We start from the raw sequence: 22261 nt of genomic DNA, 5'->3' as shown, positions 1-22261 counted from the left end.
AAAAGCCAACCCCTCCATGAGCTACTACAAGGAATACAGTCCCACGTGCAAGAGGTATGTATATATGCACGTACGTACAGTACAACCTTGTTAATTCAGATTTCAAGGGACCAAAAAGAATGTCTGAATTAATCAAATGTCGAATTATCAATGGTATAAAGAAAATAACGAATGCTTACTACGTCAACACACTTTAATTTACTGAATGAATCAGCGAATCCTGTTTCCAATTTGCACAAAGGCAGTGTGGAACATGCAGATGTAGTTCTTGTCATCTCATGGCTGATTAATGTCATCTAGGGCCGCTGCTGCAAAGCCTGCGCGTAGCCTTCGAAATGCATGGCACACCGATGCAAGAATGTGGCGTCTGCAGTGACTGCAGTGGCTGCAGTGGCAGAGAAAAGCAATGTGTCATGACATCATGGTGTGTCGGCTTCCTTTGAATCAAAACCAAAATTGGTTCATAGAAACAGCTATCATATTAAATTATTAAAGGTACGCTGATGCTAGCATTTCTTTATAATAGCCAGCAGAACTTTTTGTTGGGCTAGTTGGTGCATGTTACTGAAGTACTAAAGCACCAAACAGACGACACAAGAAGAGACACGGACAAGCGCTCGTCTGTGTCTCTTCTTGTGTCGTCTGTGTGGCAGTTTAGTACTTCAGTAGCTTTACAATAGGTTTCTTCAAACATACATACAATAGATAAAATGTATAGATATCGATCCATACATTGGACAACTGAATGCCAGCGATAACTGATCGATTATATGGCTCACTGATTATTTGGTTCAGTGATTTTAGCAACTCAAAGCAACACAGATGAGCTTCATGTGATGCAAAAAAAGACAAATGAAAAACAGTCGTGTCAGCGCAGTTTGGAAAGAAGGAACAGGGAATGCTCACATTGCCTGAAGAGGGCCAGGAACGTGCTTGTGGGCATCTTTGCGGGCTTCCGCCTCGTCACCGCCACCAAGACACTGCTTCCTGTGGAAGCGCGCAAAAAAAAGCAGCATCCCACTGTTTCAAGCACCAGTCAAAGCAACACACACTGCAAAGTTAGCGTGAAAGAACACATCTCCAAGCATCAAATACGGGTTTGGGATTGCATCTACATATGCACAATGTTTAAATACAGTCTTGATGAAACAAGCCAGAGTTAATGGCAGCGACTTCCCTTTTCTTTTAGCGATGAGAACAGATGCGTCCCTTCATGACACACATGCGAAAATGTTATTCAATTCAGAAACACTTCATTAAGACTCAGAGCAGAGTTAGCAAGTTGCCCATTTCAATTGAAACGACTACAAATCCCAGCTTGGCTTATAATACAAGATGCAACTATGGCTTTGAAAGAGAAAGACTCTAATGAAGTGTGGAGATGTTAGCCTAGGGAAATGCCCAACATGCTATTCCAGATGATTAGGGTGAAAGATGAAATAAAAATAGAAGAGCAGGATGAAGCATTCATTGATTTTAGTGTTAAGAAATGAAATATTCTAGGTTGTAGCACCTGTGTACTCAGTGCTTCATTTACAATACACTGATTAACTGTCATTTGAGCACAGTTCTTCGAAGTAAAGAAAATACTTTATAAACAGCAAAATACAGTCACTTTCTTTCCTGGTAGCTTCTTTGTTTTTGCCAGGGCAGACCTCACATCTCACTATTGGTTTCAGAATAGTAGCTTTGCAGATGCAAGACAAAGAACAGCATCTGGTTTACGAAACTAGAAAATCTCAAAACCTTTACATCTCAAAAACCTTTCAGTACATTTCTTTTGTATTTACATAATAAAACTTAAGGTCCTGCAGGTAATTACAATGCAAAAAATATGCACAGTTCTGAACATGGCTGTTCAATGAGTGAAGCTTTAATTCATTGTGTGAATTCATCCCTCAGCTTGAACCACACCATGTGAAGCCACTGTACTTATGGTAGTGTTATCACTTACCAACATGACACATTGCACAAGCGAATCTTTGAGTGTCGCCGGCCAAGCTCAACATTTAGTAATGTCTCATGAGCGACTGCCATTTCTGTTGTCGTCACATTCCATGACAAACATCACATTTCTAGCAACAGGTGCCAGTACAGAAAGCTGGATAGGATTCATTATACAAACACACCTGCCAAATTGTAAAGTTTAAAATTCGTAAAAACGCTGAGAGCAACACCAGAAGGAGGAGGAGGGTTAATGGTATGCACTTGTGGGATACATAAGCACTTTATTAACGACAATTCATCTTTAGATGCAGCAAACAGAACGGCTTCACAATCGGAAGACATCGAAGGGCATGGCTGGAGACCAAAGGAGGAAATTTTTTCACTTTCAGAGTTCACTTCTCATTACACTAGATGAGACGTAAAATTGTTGTACAAGCTCGATTAGATGAACGTTATGGAAAATTCAGGATAGTTCGCAAGTATGTATAAATCTCTACAAGTAAGAAAACTTCATCAACATCCAAAAACAGTCCTTTCCTATCGCTCTCTCCAACAAGTGACAGCAAAGACTCACGTGTGAGTTGTCTCCATCTGATTGACAGCGCCAGCTGCCATGTTGAGCAGCTCCTGTACGGGGTCGTTGCATGAGCTAAGCTCAGGTTTGCCTCCCCTCAGGTCCTGCGGCTGATGATGCAAACAAACACATGGAACCAAAACAGCACAGCATAAACCCACCATAGGCCACACTTCTGCAAATTGAAAAATGACACTGTCATGCATCATGCGAGTCACGTCTGGTGTGCCACAAACAGCACAACATCCCCTGAGGCAGAGTCATAACTGTTTTCATCGAGTAGTTGCATTACTAACTTCAATTGCTTGTAATTAACACACACACAATCCAAGACGTTGCCAGCATAGGACTTGCCTGTATGCACTGTTGACCACATGCAATGCATTAGAGCATTCAAATGCCATTTGTTTCTTCACTTTACATTCGTCTTTAGAGCTGTTTCATCATGTTACTGCACTAACTCGCCCAGCTGTTCTTATTTTTGCATAAGAAATTTTTAGCCAGGGCTGCACTTCACCCGCACACTTTTAACTTCACGTGCACATCAGCCATAATGTTCCACCATCCAACCAAATTTTACTTCAGTGGCTTATAGTCCTCCCAGGATAGTGTGCTCAATTCTATAGTGTAAGTGAACGCCACACTTTGAACACGGCTTACACATGAATTTCCTTAGTTCTTCAAGGCAGGCATCTCCAATAACGTATGGTAAGGGAAAAAACGACGGTACAAACTTTATTAGCAAAGCTTTTAATTATTGCAGGAATGTTAACGCTTCTCCACACATTCCACATAACACACATCCAATTTTCACCAAGTGTTAATTTAAAATTATATTCTGGGGTTCTAAGTACCGAAACCACAATCCGATTGTGAGGCACGTTGTAGTGGGGGACTCCAGAATGATTTCGACCACCTGAGGTTCTTTAACACGCACCTAATGCACGGTACATGGGCGTTTTTGCATTTCGCCCCCCTCGAAACACAGCCACCACGGCCAGGATTTGATACCGCAGCCTCATGCTTAGCAGCCCAAGGCCAAAGCCACTAAGCAACCACGGCAGGAGTTCACCAAGTATGAACACCGTGTGTTGTAGCCTTCTTGGGATATTGGGAAACATAGCGGATTCGAGCACACAATGAATCACATCAGCTGCCATTACAAAGGCTGTAATTTACGAACACACATTTAACTACGCACGAGCATTGGCTATAATGCCGGCTACTTCACCCTCTTCTTTCTTTTAAACCAAATTTCATCCCAGTGGCAATTTCAGGATGGCAGGCTAAAATCTATGTCATTCATAAAATACACTTGTAATGTTCCGGAGGACTTGCATACATAATTTACTAGAAAGGCCGTAAGTGACCCACATACCCTCAATTTTGTGAACACATTCCCCCTCCCCCCTTATTTTCACCAAATATCAAACAAGTATGTCATTTAGTTCACCAAGGTCATCAGGTAAACATACCATTCCTCGTGGAATGTGCAAAAATAGGCAGAAAATGATCAAATATCCCAGTAATTACTTGTGAACGTTAGAAACGTTAAACATCTTTATGCATCATACCCAATATGAGCCCCGTTTTTGCTGAATTTGAGCTTGGTGTCGTGCACAATTAAGACACTAGAAAACAATAACGGTCCACTCATGCTATCAAGCTCCTGCTGAAGCAATTTTTGCATTGACTATACTTTAACAACTCACATTTTACTTCGCATGCTCATTGGCCATAATATTCCCTTCGCTTTCACTGAATTCTATCTTGGTGGCAAGTACAGTTCTCTCAGTACACTGTGCTAAATTCTATGCCATTAATGAAACACATTTGTAATGCTCCAGAGCGCTTGGCCACGTAATTTACTGTGAAGGCTGCAATTAATCCAGATACTTTGTCCTTTGCCTACACATTAGACATGATATTACCCTTATTTTCAGAACATATATACAAGGTATACCTTATTTAACCCAGGGAAAACAATGGTGAAATCGACTATGAACCTCGTATAACATATAAGATTTGAGAAAATGTAAGAAGATTGAGAGAATGAGGGTTGAGTATTTATTTCCAAAGCTCATCATTATGCAATGAAATGCTGACATTTCAACACACATTACACTTACTATGCCCCATACTTTCGCCAAAATACAAACTCGATGGTATGCCAGTTCTCTTGGGACATCGGGAAACATAGCTGATAACAGCCACATCACAACTTCAGGCACTTGATTAAGGAGTTTTTCTCAATGACTGCGATTACCTAATGCTCTCAAAGTTTTTGACCCATGCATTATGCATAATATGCCCCTCATTCCCTCAGAGTGTCAGCTGCATGGCATGTTGAGTTCTTTCAGGACATTGGGCAAGCGTTCCACATGGTTTGTAAGATATGCTTTTGAAGCTTTTGGTGCATGTCCCCCATAACATGGCCCCCATTCTCTGCAAATATAATATTGCCACCACCTTTTGCTCCTTCTTTAAGCAATGGGGAAACTTCGTGAGTTTTAATAACCCCTATAGACAGGTAAAAAAACAAAGGCTTAGTAATTGTCGTTTAGCCTTTAATTACCCAACATGCTTTAATATATGTGTGTGCATTGCTGCTAACATTTCCTATATATATAGCTTAGTTATAAGCAGTACACTTGAAAAAAATTACACAAAAAAACGAAGTATTAAAAAAATTCAGCACTTTGTGTGTGCCCTTACTTATTTTCTTTGCCCATGTTTCTATAAGTGCGCTGCTGATAACTAAGTCATGAATTGTCAACTAGCCCATCAGTACATCTTAAAAGGACACTAAAGAGAAACACTACATATTTTTAGATTGATAAAGTCTTCTTGAATAACTCTAGTTTTGTTTATTTTGCATAATATATATATTTATAGGTTTACTAGTGGAAGACAAAGTGAAGAGCCAAGATAATTTTCTTCTTTTCAATTTCGCGCCAGAAACCCAGAGCTGCTATGTCAGTGTTAACGTCATGGATTTTAGGGTGTTTGCTCTAACCTGAGCTGTTTTTCGGGAAGTGAAAATTCTGGAAATTTGCCAAGTTCTGTTTTTGGATCATTTAGGATACAGTATAGCCCATGTTTACTAATAAAAACTCATATGGGCCCGAGACACCACCATCAAAATCCATGATGTCATGGGGCACTTAGTGTGGTAACTTCAAAGCAGCGTCACCTTTCGTCTTCTTGCTTTTGCATCTTTTTGAGGCGACCAAGTGTCGTCTCGCGGTACGGGTAACTTTATTTGGTATTGTAGAAGAAAAATATACTAATGCGCAGCTCAAATTGTTTTTCTTCTTAGGGTTCTTTTAAGCACTAAACAAAATTCTGCGAACAATCTAGTTCTCCCAGGACACTGTTAATACATACGTTCAAGCTTTTCGAGCGCTTCTGGTCGCACTAAATGCTTCGCCGTAAACGGTTGTGCAGCAATGGCGGCAGCGGTGTGAACACTTAAGAACATATTTATTCTCTACAGATGGAACCTATCTGCACCTTTAGAAATGAAGGTTAGCTTACTAAATTCCTCTCTAATGGGCTTTTCCATATATTATCAGCATTCACAAAAGACGAAGCAAAAATATTAATAAAAACCGGAGCATGTGAGTACCAACAATACTATACAAGGTTTATACTAACAGTGTTCTGCTACGCGAGTTGGCATGCCAGTACCTGCTACGTGCCGCAGTCTCAAAGCTGAGGAGTGATAAATTGTGGACCGAGCACGAGATGATAAATTATGCATTTACTCCTTCATTGGCACATGTACTTGTCGCCCAAGCAGGCATTATCATACCTGAAAACAGTATTGATTAAAATTTTAATTATGTAAAACACAAAATAGCAGTCACTTTTCCACATGTCTGCTTATGGCATGTTTGTCTTTTTATATATTTATTTATGAACGTCTTACATGCCTTCAGAAGGCATTGGCAAAGGGGGAATACATCAGCATAATACTAGTGCTCTTCAACAAAGCAAAAAAAGAAAACATCACGTAACAGAAAGCATTATTTACACCGCATAAATAGCGTGCAATGCCAATACAGTCAATACAAAATTTACAATAGAAAACTATGGCTACATCAACGTAAAACAAGTGTCATTCAACAAGACACAAAAAGCATCAACACAACACAAGCTTTATTCACCCAATGGAATATAACGCTACATGAAACTCAAAATAGGAAAGGTAAGTAGGGAAGGATGCTCATAAATATTACACAAACATCATAGCACTACATAGTAGGCGTACAAGCACGAAAATTTCCATAGCAATTGCTGAATCACCGCAATGTCAATTGCAAAGAAAAAAAGAACTAGGCAGATGGCAATTAAACTCTGCTATCTACGATAAGCTACCACTTCACAGAAAATGGATGGTGTGTGAAACCACACATAACTTGTTTAGAAAAATTTATTCATAAACATAAGTACGGACTATAGGTTACTACAAAATCAACGGTAAGGATATAGAAAGGCACAAAAGGACTAAGTAGTTAAGACGGCAAAATGTTTGAGTCAAAGCTGAAAAAGTGCCTACGATATATGTTGCAAAAATCTTCTGCAATGCGTGAAAAGGTAAGCAATGCGCATGTTGAGACCTAGCGCAGTCTGCCTTCTACGACCGCCCCCACGGACGCCAGAGCCCTAGGCTAACAGTGCCACCTCTGGCCAGATGGGCGTACACACCAGATGGCACTTTTTTGCTGGGGAGCATGCCGAATGGGACGGTCAGAGCAAAAGCTGCCAACGCACGCAGTCTCGGAGGCCATGGTTGAAGCAAGTGAATACACCAAAGGCAGACGCTGTCCTTGGCAAAGCAACATTATGGCACGCACAACGCAACAGAAATGACGCAACTGAGATTTGCAGTGCCAGCTGAGCTGCCTGCAGCGACAGAAGAGCCTGCACTGAAGGTATGCCAATTTTCTTAGGACACTATTCAAGCTACACCACTTAATGAGGAGGAGGAAGGGCAGGGAGGTCGACCGTACGTGTGTGCACATGATTACCCTGTCTCTACACGCCACCTACGAATTCAGCACAAGCTCGTACGTACGGTGTACGCATGATTACCCTGTTACCCTACACACCACCTCAGAATTCAGCACAAGCTCCGCCCAGAAAGACCGCACTGCACTTGTCGTCTGTGCCTCCGCGCTCCAAAACATAGTTCCCGCGAGACGCCGACACTGAAAAAGACACTGACGTCACGTCTCCGCCGTGACGTCACGGAAATAAACCAACGTAACTGGCTAGCGCATGTATACACAAATTCTCCTCCGATTTCGAGAGACGCGCATTACGTTGATTATTAGCAAAGTGGAACTCTCCTTCTGAGTCGGTGTCGCCTGAAAGGCTTGCGCTCTCGGGCAAAAATTAGTTCTTAAACTACTTCTGCCCTTTTGAGTTAAGTGCGCCTGCGTGACGCTTCTTTCAAGCGTTTGTTCTTGCGCGAAAGGGCCCTCAAAGGCCCGTAAACCAGACGGCACCAAAACCCCCGCTTCAAGTGGCGCGCCCTCGTTAGCTGCCTTTCAAGCCGCGCTCCTTTCTACGGGGACGTCCGTCGCCTAAAAGAAAAATAAAAAATAAATAAAGAAAAGGAGAACTAAGCCGACATCTTTGTGCGCATATAGAAAGGTCGCGCAGCTGCTCCGAAGAAACTTTTGAAAAAAAAAAGAAAGAATGAGAGATCCCAGTAAATCACGTTTAAATTCCGGAGCGCAAGCGTCTGACCGCGCGTTCTCCCAACGTTGGGCGTAGTTAAAAAATCTCGTCCATCCACGACTAGTTTCGCTTTCTCACACCCGAAAGTACGATCTTTTATGCTCCCCGTGTGCCGGTTTTTCATATGGCTGATCTGGCTCGGCTGTCGAGTTATGACGCAAGCTACCGCCAGTCTTCGCGACGAAGAAAGATATGAGTAAACATGACTTCAGATCGTGCAGCGTGCACATGCGTGTCCCGACGAAGCAGCGTACCGGCGCGCGTCGACGTTGACGACGCAAACAAGCCGGAGCGCGATCGCTGCGGGGTAAACGAGGCGTGCCGTACACCGGCTAAAAAAAAAAAGAAGAGGGACGGCGAAGGCCATCGAGGACTGCGCGAGGGTTCGCAACGGGGTTAAGAAAAACAAAAGCAAACCACCTAACCAAGCTGGTTGCATACGCCACGACCTCCCGACCAGAGAGGTGTGTTCTCGTGCAGGCGGAAGCTGATTGCCGCAACAAGAAAAAAAGTAAGGCGGCGAGTCGAGCGCGAAAACGATCATTTGCATCTAGTGACTCGTGTCTGTAGGGAGAGCCTGCGGGCCAGAGCGCATCGCTGAAAAAAATGAGTTCAAAGGTCGCTTTAAAAGCAATAGCACCAGACCCGGATTCGAACGCGTAGGAATGGAACGACGTTGACAACCAAACCCACCACCTAAGGATCGCAGAACCCGAAACTGCGCGTGGTGTTGGACGTCAAAAGACAAATACTCTGGCTTCGGGAACGAGACAGACGTCACTCACGTCTCCCATGTCTGATTTCTTCGAGTCTTGGCCGTCGCCGGACGTCGGAGAGTCGGCAGGGGCGACGTTGGAAGCTACGACACCGCCACGATCGCCGCCGCTGTCCGCCATTGCTGCCCTCAAGACACGCTGGCATCCGAGACGTCACTTCCCATGTCAACTTCCGTCGCGCCTGTTGCCATGGAGACGATCCAGGAAGCGTCGGCCTAATTTCTACCTTTTGGTGCACCCACTCCCAAGCGCACAAAGAGAATAAAACAAAGTAACGCAGATAAATTTTATTTCTACGACAAACGCGATAAAGTTGCAATAAATATCAGCAATAAAACAGTCAAAGGACGTAACGCGTATAATGTAGGCGTGAGAGTTTGTATATATATTCGGTTTTCTCTGAAACCGAAACCTGGGGACAACCACGTCTAGTGGAAACACTGCCCCATTTTGCATCCACGAAGGGCGCACGCATCTTTTTTTTTTTCATTCTTCTTCCGCCCCTATCAGCCGCTCCAGACAAGCTGCCGTTCTCCGAGCTGCCAGCAGCTGCGATGTGCTCGTTCTCGGTGTGGTTTGCGAAAGCCGCCGCGAACGCTTCGTGAATCGTGACGGTGTGTGTGTTTTTCCGTGTGCTACGACAGAGCATTTTGGCCAAGGGAAAGCGCTAGCTGCACCGGGCGACCATGGGACGACGACGTGCGCCTGGCCGAACTACGCGCCGCCGCTACGCACTACAGCGTCGCTTACCTGCGATCGGAAACGCCAAAAGAACAACCACACCTACGCGCGTAAGTTTTGTTTCTTTACAGCGCATCGTAGCATCTATAGCATGAATTCTGAAAACCAGGCGTGCGATGTGAAGCAGTGCTGATAAGGCACTATATCTCCCGAAACTCAAGTGGTTTCTTGCTCATTCGAAGCCCGGCTTGCTCGGTAGTTTCACCTAGCGCCCGTGCGGAGCCTCTTTCTGAGAGGAGACGCAAATCCTACAGTATTTTTGTTTTGTGTTTTGTGCAATGCACGTATCCGAGACAGCGCGCTCTGTCATTTGATGGACGGCGTCCTCTCTAGTCGTCCATCTGCTGTCGCATTCCCTAAAGTTGAAAAAAGCGTACGTACGTTCACTACACACGTGCGATGAGCAGTGACAGCTTGTCTGTCCTCTCGCTTTTTGTTACATGTATTTTTTTCTCGCTGTTTCGCAGCTGTTAGCAAACGCCTGAAGCTTTGTTCGGCACATACGTCGGGTTATGTTGCGTACGCTCTAGCTGTTTTGTTTGTACTACAAAGAGGGAAATATATACGTCATTATAACGATCGGCGTTTTAAAAGAAACTCTCGGGAAAGACGTGCATCGAAAATACGTTTGTAAATCGCTATGCGCGCTTTATATATGCGCAGTTTCAGCAAAAGCAATAACTGAACTAAGCTGAATTCTCGATCGCTTGACTTATTTTTTCTTTTTGGGGCAAGCGTGCTTTCGACGTTCCTTTAGAGCTATATCTTGCAAATTATATAGCGAAGGTAATATGTGGAGATCGCTGTTCTGAATTCCTGTGCAAATCACCATTATAATATGTGACATTGTTGTACACTGCACGTGTTGCGTTATGCCGCTCGGATCACATCTTTATAAATCACTTCTTTGAGATTATCGCAATGTATTTGACTCTTTATTATGGTATCGAGGGATGTACGCTGGAGTACTAAGTGTGCTTTCGGAGTATGCCAGCCCTAGCTTAATTACTCGCGCGCATTCTTCTTTTTCTTTCTTTCTTTCTGTTTCTTTTTTGTGCTTATGTATAATTAGAGTAAAGTACATGGTATCCTGTATAATAATACTTATAGGTAGTTTCACCGATTCCCAAGCATAATCATCTTCTGCAAGTTGTCGCGGTCAGTACTAATGAAGGCGATAGAGCCAAGACAGGTGATCGAGCTGTATATGTCATAGACGTACGACATCATGTCAATAACAAGCGACCTCGTTAACGTTTCGTAGGTAGACGTGGCCAACGTGCGAAGTTAAAGGCACTTTGATTTTCCTTTCCTGGAAGTAATTGTGTAAATATACGTAATTGTACAGAAATGACGTGCGAGAGGCTGCCGATTAGGAAATTATTATGTTCATATAATGTTAACATTCCTATGAGGGAAAAAAAACTCTTCTTGCCTAAACTTGGCAAGATGTGTATCGTGGCCCCAGCCAAGGATTGGTTGGGCCAGACTTGGCAAAATAGCTTGAGCCTAGTTTGAGGGATTGACATCGAGTGGATGCCTGGGTATGGTGCCTACATTGCTTTAAAAAAAGCTGCCAGTTGCACATTGCATGGACCAACATATATTCTTGAATGGCTCCGATGTTTGTCATTTGTTTGGTCCTAAATAACTATTTCATAGGCTATAGGACGTATTGTTCCGATGGACATTGTTATCGCAGATAACGTTAGCCACGCCATGGAATCCTAACATGTTTAGAAAGTGTTTATTAGTTAGGAGATGATAAAATATACACACACAGGCAGCTCCGTCACGACATGGACATCACATATTGTGGCTTCGTGTATATAGCTTCTCCAATATCCTGCAACGAACTTCCTTATTGTGACGCAGATGGGCGTAGTCACAGGTGCTACTGGATATACAAGGTCTCCCAGCTAACACTGACCGATTATTTTTAAAAAAGACTCGTCGTCTTACGTGAACATAGCGAAATATATATTCGCTGTCGACTTGAGAAGCCACTGGCAAGCTTTTCATGTTTCGCTGGCGTCCCTGTTCAGCTGTAAAATGTGGGTACGCTAATTTTATCTACCTGAAAACAACCCAGTTCGATGATTCTAATAATTGTCTGCAACTTAATCAACGACTTGAAAATTAGGGCGCTAAATAACGAGTTAACAAATTAATTGTAACAAGGTAATTGAATGTCACCACAGACAGTTTCGTTCACGCAGAATGATCCATCTTTTAAACCTCGGTCCATGTTAACCGAGACATTCTGTGCTGACCCATTTCATGGCAATCTCGTGGATGCCGCCATGTTTGGTCAAGTGTTAACGCATCCATTGCTTGCCTCAAGTGCCTCCGTTGCCTCCGTGTTTACACATGATGCTGGCTCGGCACTGCAAACCTCTGTTTCGGCTGATATCGTAGACGGTAACTGGGTGGACGACACGCAAAGTTTAGGCTACAGCTTCAAAGGACATGGAAGTGCTTTCGGGGTTCATTACGCTCTGTCTAAACGGCGCGAGCAGCGTATAAGGTGCTTGTAATAAATGCGGGGCATAAAATGTATTCCAAGCTATCTTAACTTTCCGCTCACGAATTGAATCAGTGTCAGTGTGCTTAGCCCTTTGTTCTTTATTCACCAAATGCTTCTAAGCGGCGGCTTGTCACGTTTGTGACTCAGTAGGTTTCCCCAGATGGTCGCTACCTGTTGTTTATTTTCTGCCCAATCGCTCGCGGGTGTGCTCAGTTGTGATTTGTCCTTACTGGGCACAAGGCTTGTAACGTAGACATTCTGTACGTTGTAATAGCTTGTAGTAAATATGTGTTGTCGCTAGTCACTCGCTTACTGTGTGGACCGTCACGAAACGTTAAGCTAATTAGAACATTAGTGTACTGTCGGTGTTGTCGCTGTCACCCATGCTTTGGCGCATTGATTCAAGTGTGCTCCCGTTCACTTATTATTGATAGACTGGTGATAGAGTGGACGTAAGTTTGTTTGTGAGTTGGGGTGGATGTGTGTAAATAACATGAGAGAAACTTACCATATGCCAAGAAGCGGCGCTACTCCCTTGTCACTGTATAATGAGTGATACTCACTCGTGCAGACGTTCCGTGGTTGAAGTCCTTTCCTTGTAGGTTAGCGCTACAACGCTGGTGGATGAGTCGTTTTTGTTTATCCTCGATGGAAACTCTGCATCACGAAGAGCCTGCGACACAGGCAGTCCTTATGTAGCAGTGGTCCAGGAACACACAGATTGATTCCATTCCTGAATATTCCAGTGACGATTTTTTGCAGCCAACTACTGCACATGTCTTCACTCCACCGCTCCATATTCTGAAGCATGAATGGGGCACAGTAAGTTGGAGAAAACCCATTTGCATTTCTGACAGCTGATCGCACAGAAGCAGGGCAGAAGAGGTGATGGTTTCGTATGCATGCGCTTTCGCTGAGGCCACGTGTGGTGCGCCGCTAAAAGCGCCATCTCATTTCGCTCTAGAGTAAACGGCTTCGCGAAAAAGGGTCAATAGTACTTGTGCAGTAAGATAAGCTCGGCATTGAGAGATAGGCGTACTCCCGGCCAGTGCTTAGTTACTCTTAGGACCTTAGCACTTGGAACCACACCTGACAGCATCTTCTCATGTAGCCGGCGAATACGGGACACAGCTATACTTGTCTTCACATGGCGTAAAGTTTGTGTTTTGTTTGTGTTTGCTCCTGTTTGGCTATAATGTCTATAGCTGAAGGCGGCGTAGGCTTTTTCCCCCAAGCTTTAACACGTGCGAGTTTATAACCACGGGTGGTGGCTGGTGTCGAACCCAGGACTTCCAACTATGGAGGCGAGTACTGAAGATGAATATCTGGGCACACAGGCCGTTCTCTTTTCGTTTAGCCGGTTGGTCACAACACAGAGAAGAATCAAACCCGGGCCTCGTATGCACTGGGCAGTATAACTCTGTGTCACCCACGAAACACTGTAATCCGCCTTATAGCTTGAGTTATAAATATCAATTATAGCGCGAAAATATACATACGAAGAAGCAGAAAGGGCGCTTTGTTCACAGTGTTTACGTGTGTCGTTGTAGTTCTAGTTTAAGATGTATGTACGGTATAGTTGTGATCATTTAAAGAAGAATACACGTGGACACGTTTAACAGTAATCAGAACGCAATACTCTGTTGTTTTCTTAGTAAAACAAGAGCACATAGGCACAGACACCAGCTTCTTTCTCATGCATGCCTTCTACTGAGCGTCTGCCCATATCGCTGTCTTCTGCCCCCCCCCCGACTGCCACTCTCTTCTTTCTACTAATACCCCTGCAAGCGGGCAAGTTAAGTGCACTTACGGAGAGTGCCACTCAGTTTAAGTGCACTTTCCCAAATCTAAACTTCGCAAGTCGAATGTACCCGCAGTAGGTTGCACTCTGGTCAGAGTGCGTTCATGATGGGAATAATTGGAAAGAATGAAATGAGTGGCTTTATTCTGAATACATTCGAGTGTATTAATAAGCCTGTGCTGACAGGGGTCCCAAATAGCAGAGGCGTGTTCCAGTTTCGGTCTAACAAGTGTTCTATAAAGAGAGAGTTTAAGAGAAGATGCTGCAGACTGCAAATTCCGATGCAGATAACCAAGCATGCGGTTATCATTGTTAGAAATGTGGTCTTTGTGGACATGCCATGATAAATTGTTAGCTATTTGAACTCCGAGGTACTTGTCGCATGTGACAGGTGACAAGGGATAACCGTTAAGAATATAGTTACGCACAGGCATTGTGTTAGAATGACGAGTCACATACATAGTAACTATGCTGTTGCTGACGTGTTTGCGCCGCTAGGACATAGCCCGTCATTGCAATAATAGTTTTGCATGCTGTCGTTGAACTAACAACCACGGTTCATCTTGCAGCAGAATCATTCAGAAGAGGCTCCATTCGCATCGATCTTTATCTCTGTGTAGACTGCAACAACTGCAGTTGCCCTCTATTGTAGTATTCAAGCAGAACGAATATTTGACGTCTTCCAATTGTGAATTATCGAATACAAATCGAATAGCAAAGACTATTCCATTCGTATTCTATATTGCAAACATTTTGCACGTCCCTACTAAATAGCATTTTAGGAATAAGTCGCAGCTTTCTGTCTCGAGTATGTTGCACTACTGGCAACTGGTCGGCGCTATTGTCAGGCTAGTGGGCTCAGTTGTGTGACAGGCCGCGTACCCTGCAAGAACAGAAGGGCGGAAAAAGACAAACTGGCATGCCATACGTGAGTGACAGCGGCAGACATGAAACCTTGCTCCTTTCTTTCTTTCTTTCTTTCTTTGTAAGGTGCGATAGCCACCGCGACGCTAGCAACTGCCTTGTTTGGCGTGTTCACGTAAAGCTGCTAAAGCAGCAGCTGTGGCCAGAGTGCGCGTCTAACCATAAACATATGGGGCAAGGATTTGTCCTACAACCGAGCTGCGGGGAATGTTTGAGGCTCAATGGGAGATCATGACTTAACGTTCCAGCCACCAAAGAGGAACACTTGGATAAAACTTGAAGCAGCACGAAGAATACGAAGACAACAATCGAAAGCGCACACAGGAGGACGAGCGCTGTACGGCCAATTGGAAAATTTATTGAAAGATCACACACCTTTGTTGTGTTTGTTTTCGATTGTTGTCTTTCGTGTTCTTAGCGCTGCTTCAAGTTTTATTCAAGGTGAACCACCTCGCCCAAATCAAGTTGTTGCCACTGCAGGAACACTTGGGTTCATCGTTTATATAATCAGCCCATATTTATATCCACTGGAGGACGAAGTCCATCTGCCAGCGATCTCCCCCCATGTCTTGCGCCAGCTGACCCCATTTTAAGCCTGCAAGTTTCCTAATTTCATCAGACTGACCCAGTTCTCTGTCATCAGACCCACCCAGTTCGCAATGTCTCCCTTCCCTTCCATGCTGTAAATTAGGTAGACCGCCGGTTCTCTGTTCTGCGCATTACATGACCAGCCCGACTACATTTCTCCGTCGTAATATCAACTGGAATATCGCCTGCCTCCCATTTAAGTTACTCGTCTCTTTTTCAAAGGAGAAAGAGCGTTGCTTGCCTGCATGCCGTGGCCTCCGAGATCGCACGTCTGTGCGGATCTCGGAGGCCACGCGCAGGCGGACCTAGCCTTGCAAAAAGTTTGCCGGCAACCGCTCAGGCCGAGCGCCACTTATCCTGTGTGATGCATAAGACCTTAATCAGCGTCACATTACATCTGGTGACACAGCGGCATCAGGTAACGCATGGTGTATAATGCTAATTGCGACGGTAGATTTGAACCAGTACTTCACTGCAGGCGTGCGCGCCGTCCATTCCTCGTCGACCCGCGCGGCTGCACCATTCATGCACGTATGTCATTCAAGCATACTCCGCGACTTCCGGTTTACGGCGGCGCCATCTTGGGGAACCTATAGGCTTATGCGCGCCTGTTGACATAGAGTTACTATACTGACTCTAGAGGACAAGCTACCCATAGGGCCCATGCATTGAAATGGGTGGATGGATGGATGTTATGAGCGTCCCCTTTGGAACGGGGCGGTGGGTTGCGCCACCAAGCTCTTGCTACTGTGCTGCCTGATATCCTACCTAGGTTAACCAATGAAAAAAGAAAAGAAAAAAAAACACAATGACCTAACACGTCCAAATTTTCTGATCCCCTATTGCGAACTGTGTTTTTGTGCGTCTCCGTCTTTTGTCGTTTCCCTACTTTTCTTCCACCAATCCTCCAATCGCCTCTTACTAATGTCTATTGCGGACCTGTTTGCTTTACCACTGCTCCCGCTGAACCCAAGGGCTTCAAGGAGGCCAGTGGTGCCTAAATCGACCGCTGGGTAGACGTCTTCACATTCTAATAAAATATGCTCCGTCGTTTCCCTAGCTTTACTGCAGCAAGCACATGCTTCTTCTTCCTTCTTATATCTCGCTTTATAGGTGCGTGTTAAGGCATCCCGATCTCGCTTCGAAAAGTAATGAGCTTCCCTTTGAGTTATCATAAATGGTTTCTTTCCTGATTTCGTTTTTCCTCTTAAGTAGTTACTCATGGCAGGTTTCTTTTCCATTGCCGCCACCCATGAGATTAATTCAGCCTCTCTAACTTTCCGCTTGACCTTCTTTGTTGCTGTGTTGCCCACCCCACAGGCCGCATACTTGCTGGTAAGCTTCCTAGTTCTTTTCCTCCACTGTGAATCAATGTTTTACCTGAACACTCTCCCAGCCCATTTACTTTCTTCCATATTCCTCAGCCGTTCTTCATACTCAATTTTACTGCGAGCTTCCCTCAAAACTAGTCCAGCCCGTATCCCCCTGCACAGCTTCATTTGTAGTCTTCCCGTGAGCGCCCAATGCGAGGCGACCCACAGACCTTTGGTTCCCGTCGAGCCCTGATTGTACCCCTGATTTAAAGCAAACAACCGCATTTCCAAAAGTAAGTCCTGGAACCATTATCCCTTTCCACATACCTCGTAGGACCTCGTACCTATTGTATCCCATAGCGCTCTGTGCTTCATTATGGCTGCATTTCTCTTCCCCTTGACTGTTATGATTTTTTCCTGTGCTTCCATATATCCATTGCCTTCGTTTATCCATATACCAAGGTATTTATATTCTGTTACCCGAGGTATTTCTTGGCCCTGTATCTGCACTCTCTGTTCACTGTTTTCATTGAATACCATAACACCTGATTTTCTAACACTAAATTTCAAACCTAAAACGGAAATCGGGAACCGCAAGAGCGCCGCCATGTTGCTACGCGCCGAGGTTGCCAGCTCCTGAGACGCTTGCTAGACTTGGTGACAGTAGTCAGTTTTAATCCGGCAACCATAGCAGCGTAGCAGCATCTATGGCAGCATGGCGTCTCGCATGTAGTGTCGTGATGTGTGCGTGCAGCCGTGTGTTTGGGCTTTATAAGTTGGTTCTTTATAATATGTTGCGGGACGGTGTGGGTGTGGTCCATGTTGGCCGTATAGGTGGCAGTTATGCAACCGAGGGATGATCCTGTTGAAGTTTCCCGCGGTATGCGGTTTTCAGCGGCGGTCACGCCTGTTGCAGGAGTGTCACTCGACGAGGTTACGAGCTCGAAGCTGTGGTCAGATTCCTCGTTGGCGTTCCTTAATTCTCTTCGCACGGGCGCGGTATGTTGCAAAAGCCGCTTTCGCGATCTATCGCCGCGACGATAGATCGGGTTTTTTTATTATTATAAGTACTGATCCAGCTGTAGGGTACATGTAACCGACAAACGGAAGTCTCAGGAGAGCACCTGAGATTATAATAAAGCAGGCGGCGCAGGAACTCCAGGGCACCCATGGGACAGTGGGGGGATCAAAGCTCGGAGCAGAACGGTACGTAGGTTGGGGCCGCCGAGGCAGGTGTGTGCCAGGGAGTGTTCGCACGGACAGCTCCCCTGGCACGCGCAGCAGTGCCTCGCAAGGTCGAGATACTTTAAAGGCACCTGCGCCCATGATCTTTCTTTTGCCTCGGTGCAGTGAGCACGATTAATGAGAATAATATGGAGGGCATCCGGTGCAGTCGCGAATGCGTCATGGCAAATGTAGCTCGCGTCGCTTGGCGTGTGTAGTAATATCAGAGTTGGTTGTATGAACTTTATGCATAATACACTTTGTTACGCTACCTTAACGGAATGGGCCTAGAGGACGGTGTTGGTACATTTTTTCGTACCGCCCTAATCCTATACCCCCCACTACAAACACACACATACCCCCCTTTTCTTATGTATACATACAATTCCTTGCCATGACAGATCATAGCTTCCTTTATTTTTGAAAAATAGAGGAGGCTATGGACGGATTGACCAGTTCAAGTTGTCAACTTGTCAGTAACTGTCATAGGAATCACTGTAATAAACAATTCCACGATCGGATTGTTTACTTTTTTTGTTGTAACACTGAGGACTACATAGAACTTTATTTTGTATATGTGAGAGAAGTATGTAGATATCACGAACTTAAGCCAATGTGCGATACACAGACAAAGCAGCTGCTACAAAATGAACTGCCTTGAGGGCCACACAACACATACGTAATTAAAGGTGCAAAATATAGGGGGAAGCTTCAAAATACGCTCTGTAGCACTGCAAAGTATAACATATATTGTATGTGTACAATAAATGTTCAAAAAAACAATACATCAATGTCCCATTTGCCATCAAGTTTATTATCGAGTTCAAGTTTACTGAAGTTTATTATGAGCATATGTACAACAGGAATCTACTGACACACCCGCAGTCAAGGTGGCTGTTCGAGGTGTGCTGGCTGCCTCAGTGTAAGAAAAAGAAATTGGGTGAATGTCGACACCAGTGCCACTGCTTCTTGCCTCTGACTTGCACGTGCCTCCGCGGCATCTTTGTGCACAAGAGTGCTGGCGTGGCGAGGCGTAGGAGTCATCCGAGAGAAAGAGTATCGTTTGCATGGAGAAGTGGCTGTTCACATTGCCTGTCGCTTTCCCTCAAATGTTTCCTTGGCGACTAGGGTGACACACCCGCAGTCAAGGTGGCTGTTCGAGGTGTGCTGGCTGCCTAAACAAAAGAAAAAGTAAGAAATTAGATGAATGTTGATACCAGTGCTATTGCTTCTTGCCTCTTACCTGCATTTGCCTCCACGGCCTCTTGGCTTGCGGAGTCTGTATGAGGGAGCTGCTGTGGCTAGGCGTAGGCATTGTCTAAGCAAAAAGAAAAGGCCATTCAAATGGGGCATTATGGAAATAAATGCAGTTGTTATGTCTGCTTCTTGCACTGTTCTTGCCCAAAAGTTTTCAAAGCTAGTGTCCAGAATACACCAGCACTTTGACTGCTGCTTTTTACCTGCAGGTGTTGCTGCGAGATCCTTAGTATGGCTGCGTGCAGCATTGTAACACTTGGTGGAGGCATTTGAAATGGTAGCCAAAAATATAAAGAATCATCCTTGTCTGCATGAATGCTTTCAATTTCTAAATGCAGTGGTAACTATCACTATTAGTGCAAGGCCCCCCACATCTATGCGGCAAGTGCCATAGCTCGAAACTGAATTTTTCCTTTCGTGTTTCACAAGGTGTCTGATATGTCCACATTAGAAGACATGATCCGTTTCTTATTATTTATCCCAGTGTGGAGAGAGCATCATTAAATAGGTTTTTTTTTATTTTTGCATGGCTTGCTTTTTGGTTTGTTTCTGAATTTATCAAACAGCAGTCTCATGATGCTAAAGTGACTCATGATATGACAGTCATCAGTTTTAGTTTTTCAGAAAAACAACGCATTTCCTGACCCATTGTGTGCTATCCCATTACTCGCATAATTTCTCAGAGTATTCTACCTATATTGACTTGCTTGACCTCCACTAAAGAGTCTTGCAGTTTCAAATAAGACTGTTTCCTTAAAATCATTCGACACTTCTCATAATTTCTGTACCTTGGGCTTCTGATACTCTGCATTCACCATTTTTGCTTGTCTCTGACTAGAAATGTCTTCTTTAATTTAGAGCTTAAATTCTACCTTTGGAACACACGGAAGGGCTTGCCATTGCATATCTGCATAGAAGGGAAACATGTTTCATTAAACATTTGCAAAATCCAATTGAAGATTGATGAATGCAGCTTGCAGTGTGATATGACTGAATGAGCCATAAAAGTAACTCATCTCACTTGGTAAATTAAAGCACATATTAGTGTGATGTACGAGATACGTTACACTAACGTGGTGGGTTCTCTTGCTTATACAGCAAAATAATCGGTGCGCGAGAAAAAAATTATTTTTGCATACCCCTTGTACACACTGATTAAAGGAAAATGAGCTGGAGCTGTCCACACGATCTACTTATTCTACCTGCGAGTATGGTCAACAAAAATGTGTCCCAGCTGCTTAGTGGTATATGAGATTATGTCAGTATTGCATATGTGCCTGTTGTCTAAAATAATTTAATTTTGAAAATGCTCGCAGGGATCTGATGTGCATATCTGCAGTTTATGGATACATGTAAAAGACTCAGCATCAAGTGCAAGTGAACGGTCCCACAGGCCCGGAGTCGATCATGCAAATAGATTCGCTACACAAATTTGTGACCAGAAGAGATATTCCACATGAAATGGCATGCAAGGAAGTGTTGAAAATATTGCACAGTTAATAAAACGCCTACGCTATTAACATGTGGTTTGATGCACTCGTTATGCAAAACGGAGGTGAGGCGTGCAGACAGGACACAAGAGTAGAAAAGTGGACAACACGAGCGCCGTCCACTTCTCTACTCTTGTGTCCTGTCTGCACGCCTCACCTCTGTTTTGCATAATGAATCCTTACCAACCAGCTCAGCTTTCTGTCGTTTTAAGTCTCGATGCACTCGATTTCGTCCGCATTAGGCACTCGCCTCTTGATTACTTCGTAGCACATAAATACTCGGCATCAGGCTGTTTTTCTGCTGTGGCCTTTGTAGAAGCATGATTGTTCAAAGTGCAACAATTAAACAGATTCTTTGAGTTGCTTGTGGCTTGGCCAGTACAATTCCGGTGCGTTGGTCCGCCTGTCCAGCGATTTCCTACTGAAGGGAAACCTGCAAATAAAAACACCGCTCCGCATGTAGAAAAATGCTCTACTGTGACGCTTCTCAAACGATTGTGATGCACCACAAGAGCTGCCTACTCGCCTGACATTTTGAACAAGGAGATACATTCGTTTACTTACATGTGAAGGTATATGCCAGAGCACTTCGGGGCTTCGGTGGCACATGAGGCACGAGTGTGCCATAGCGTCCGATGTCGACGCGCGATCGCATGTCAAACCTAAACTGTACGAAACTACTACGCATCCCAAAAACAGATTCGAAACCGAAATTCGCGTCATCCTTTATTGCATGAATGCGTACATCGTTATTTACATAAGTCACGGACTTAGCGATCGCTTTCTGTAAACTTAATATTAACGCACCACCTTCATAAAGCCATCAGGTATGCGTTTTTAGATGACAAAGCATAAGGTGACCTGTACTTGTTTTCAGCTCTTTCAGTAGTAATTGCGCTGGCCACATTGACCAGTAGCAACAGGGCGGCGCCCTAGAGGTTCCCACTTTTCCGGCCCAGCTTTTCCTCTAGAGTTGTTCTACTAACTCTATGCCTGTTGATAAGGTTTCCCAAGATGGCGGAAGGTAGCGGAAGCAGACGACAATAGCGGATGTGACGTCACGTGTTTACTATGTATTTGTGTGTAGCTCTGTATCGTCGAGTAATTTTAAGAGGAGCCGAAGCACGTCCCTCCTATAAATATCCAGCGTCCTCGCGCGAGCAAAAATGTCACTCGCTCTGAGTGCGTGTGGCCCATCTTGCGCTTCAATCCGTCGATTAGCACTTTGCGTTCTGCGTCAAAATTCGGGGCACCCGCAGTAACAACCAATAAGGGTCGATGTCACCGAAAGCGTGACAGTGCGCACATTACGATGACCTCGCCAAGGGCTCGCGCTCCGAGAGAGACGTTT

At 44.4% G+C, this 22261-nt stretch overlaps 2 protein-coding genes and 1 long non-coding RNA gene across 4 annotated transcripts in view; 1 reads left to right on the top strand and 2 right to left on the bottom strand.

Annotated features, from left to right (window-relative positions):
* Nucleotides 1-9208, bottom strand: part of LOC126529241 (pyridoxal-dependent decarboxylase domain-containing protein 1) — a 38066-nt gene extending 28858 nt beyond the window's left edge. The window contains exons 1-3 of one of the 2 annotated variants that reach the window (XM_055069717.2): nt 9055-9208; nt 2522-2631; nt 907-987 (exon numbers count right to left, since the gene is read on the bottom strand). In XM_055069717.2, coding sequence (XP_054925692.1) covers nt 907-987; nt 2522-2631; nt 9055-9165 — 302 coding nt within the window. In that variant the 5' untranslated portion in view covers nt 9166-9208. The remainder of the gene's footprint in view (nt 1-906; nt 988-2521; nt 2632-9054) is intronic. The other variant, XM_050176841.3, reaches the window with a different exon arrangement.
* A 215-nt stretch (nt 9209-9423) lies between these two features.
* LOC126529243 (major facilitator superfamily domain-containing protein 6-like) overlaps nt 9424-22261 on the top strand; it is a 30907-nt gene continuing 18069 nt past the window's right edge. Inside the window, exon 1 of the mRNA XM_050176843.3 lies at nt 9424-9836. The gene's annotated coding sequence lies outside the window, so the exon portion shown is untranslated. The remainder of the gene's footprint in view (nt 9837-22261) is intronic.
* Nucleotides 18986-20727, bottom strand: LOC126529264 (uncharacterized). The gene is made up of 2 exons (XR_007599198.3): nt 19407-20727; nt 18986-19338 (listed from the first exon to the last, which is right to left on the bottom strand). It is a non-coding gene; the product is annotated as an uncharacterized lncRNA (long non-coding RNA).

The sequence above is a fragment of the Dermacentor andersoni genome, chromosome 8 (genome assembly GCF_023375885.2).
Source record: "Dermacentor andersoni chromosome 8, qqDerAnde1_hic_scaffold, whole genome shotgun sequence".
In the NCBI taxonomy this organism is placed as follows: Eukaryota; Metazoa; Arthropoda; class Arachnida; order Ixodida; family Ixodidae; genus Dermacentor; species Dermacentor andersoni.
The sequence above is the reverse complement of the archived record's forward strand: the minus strand, read 5'-3'. Positions and strand labels throughout refer to the sequence as shown.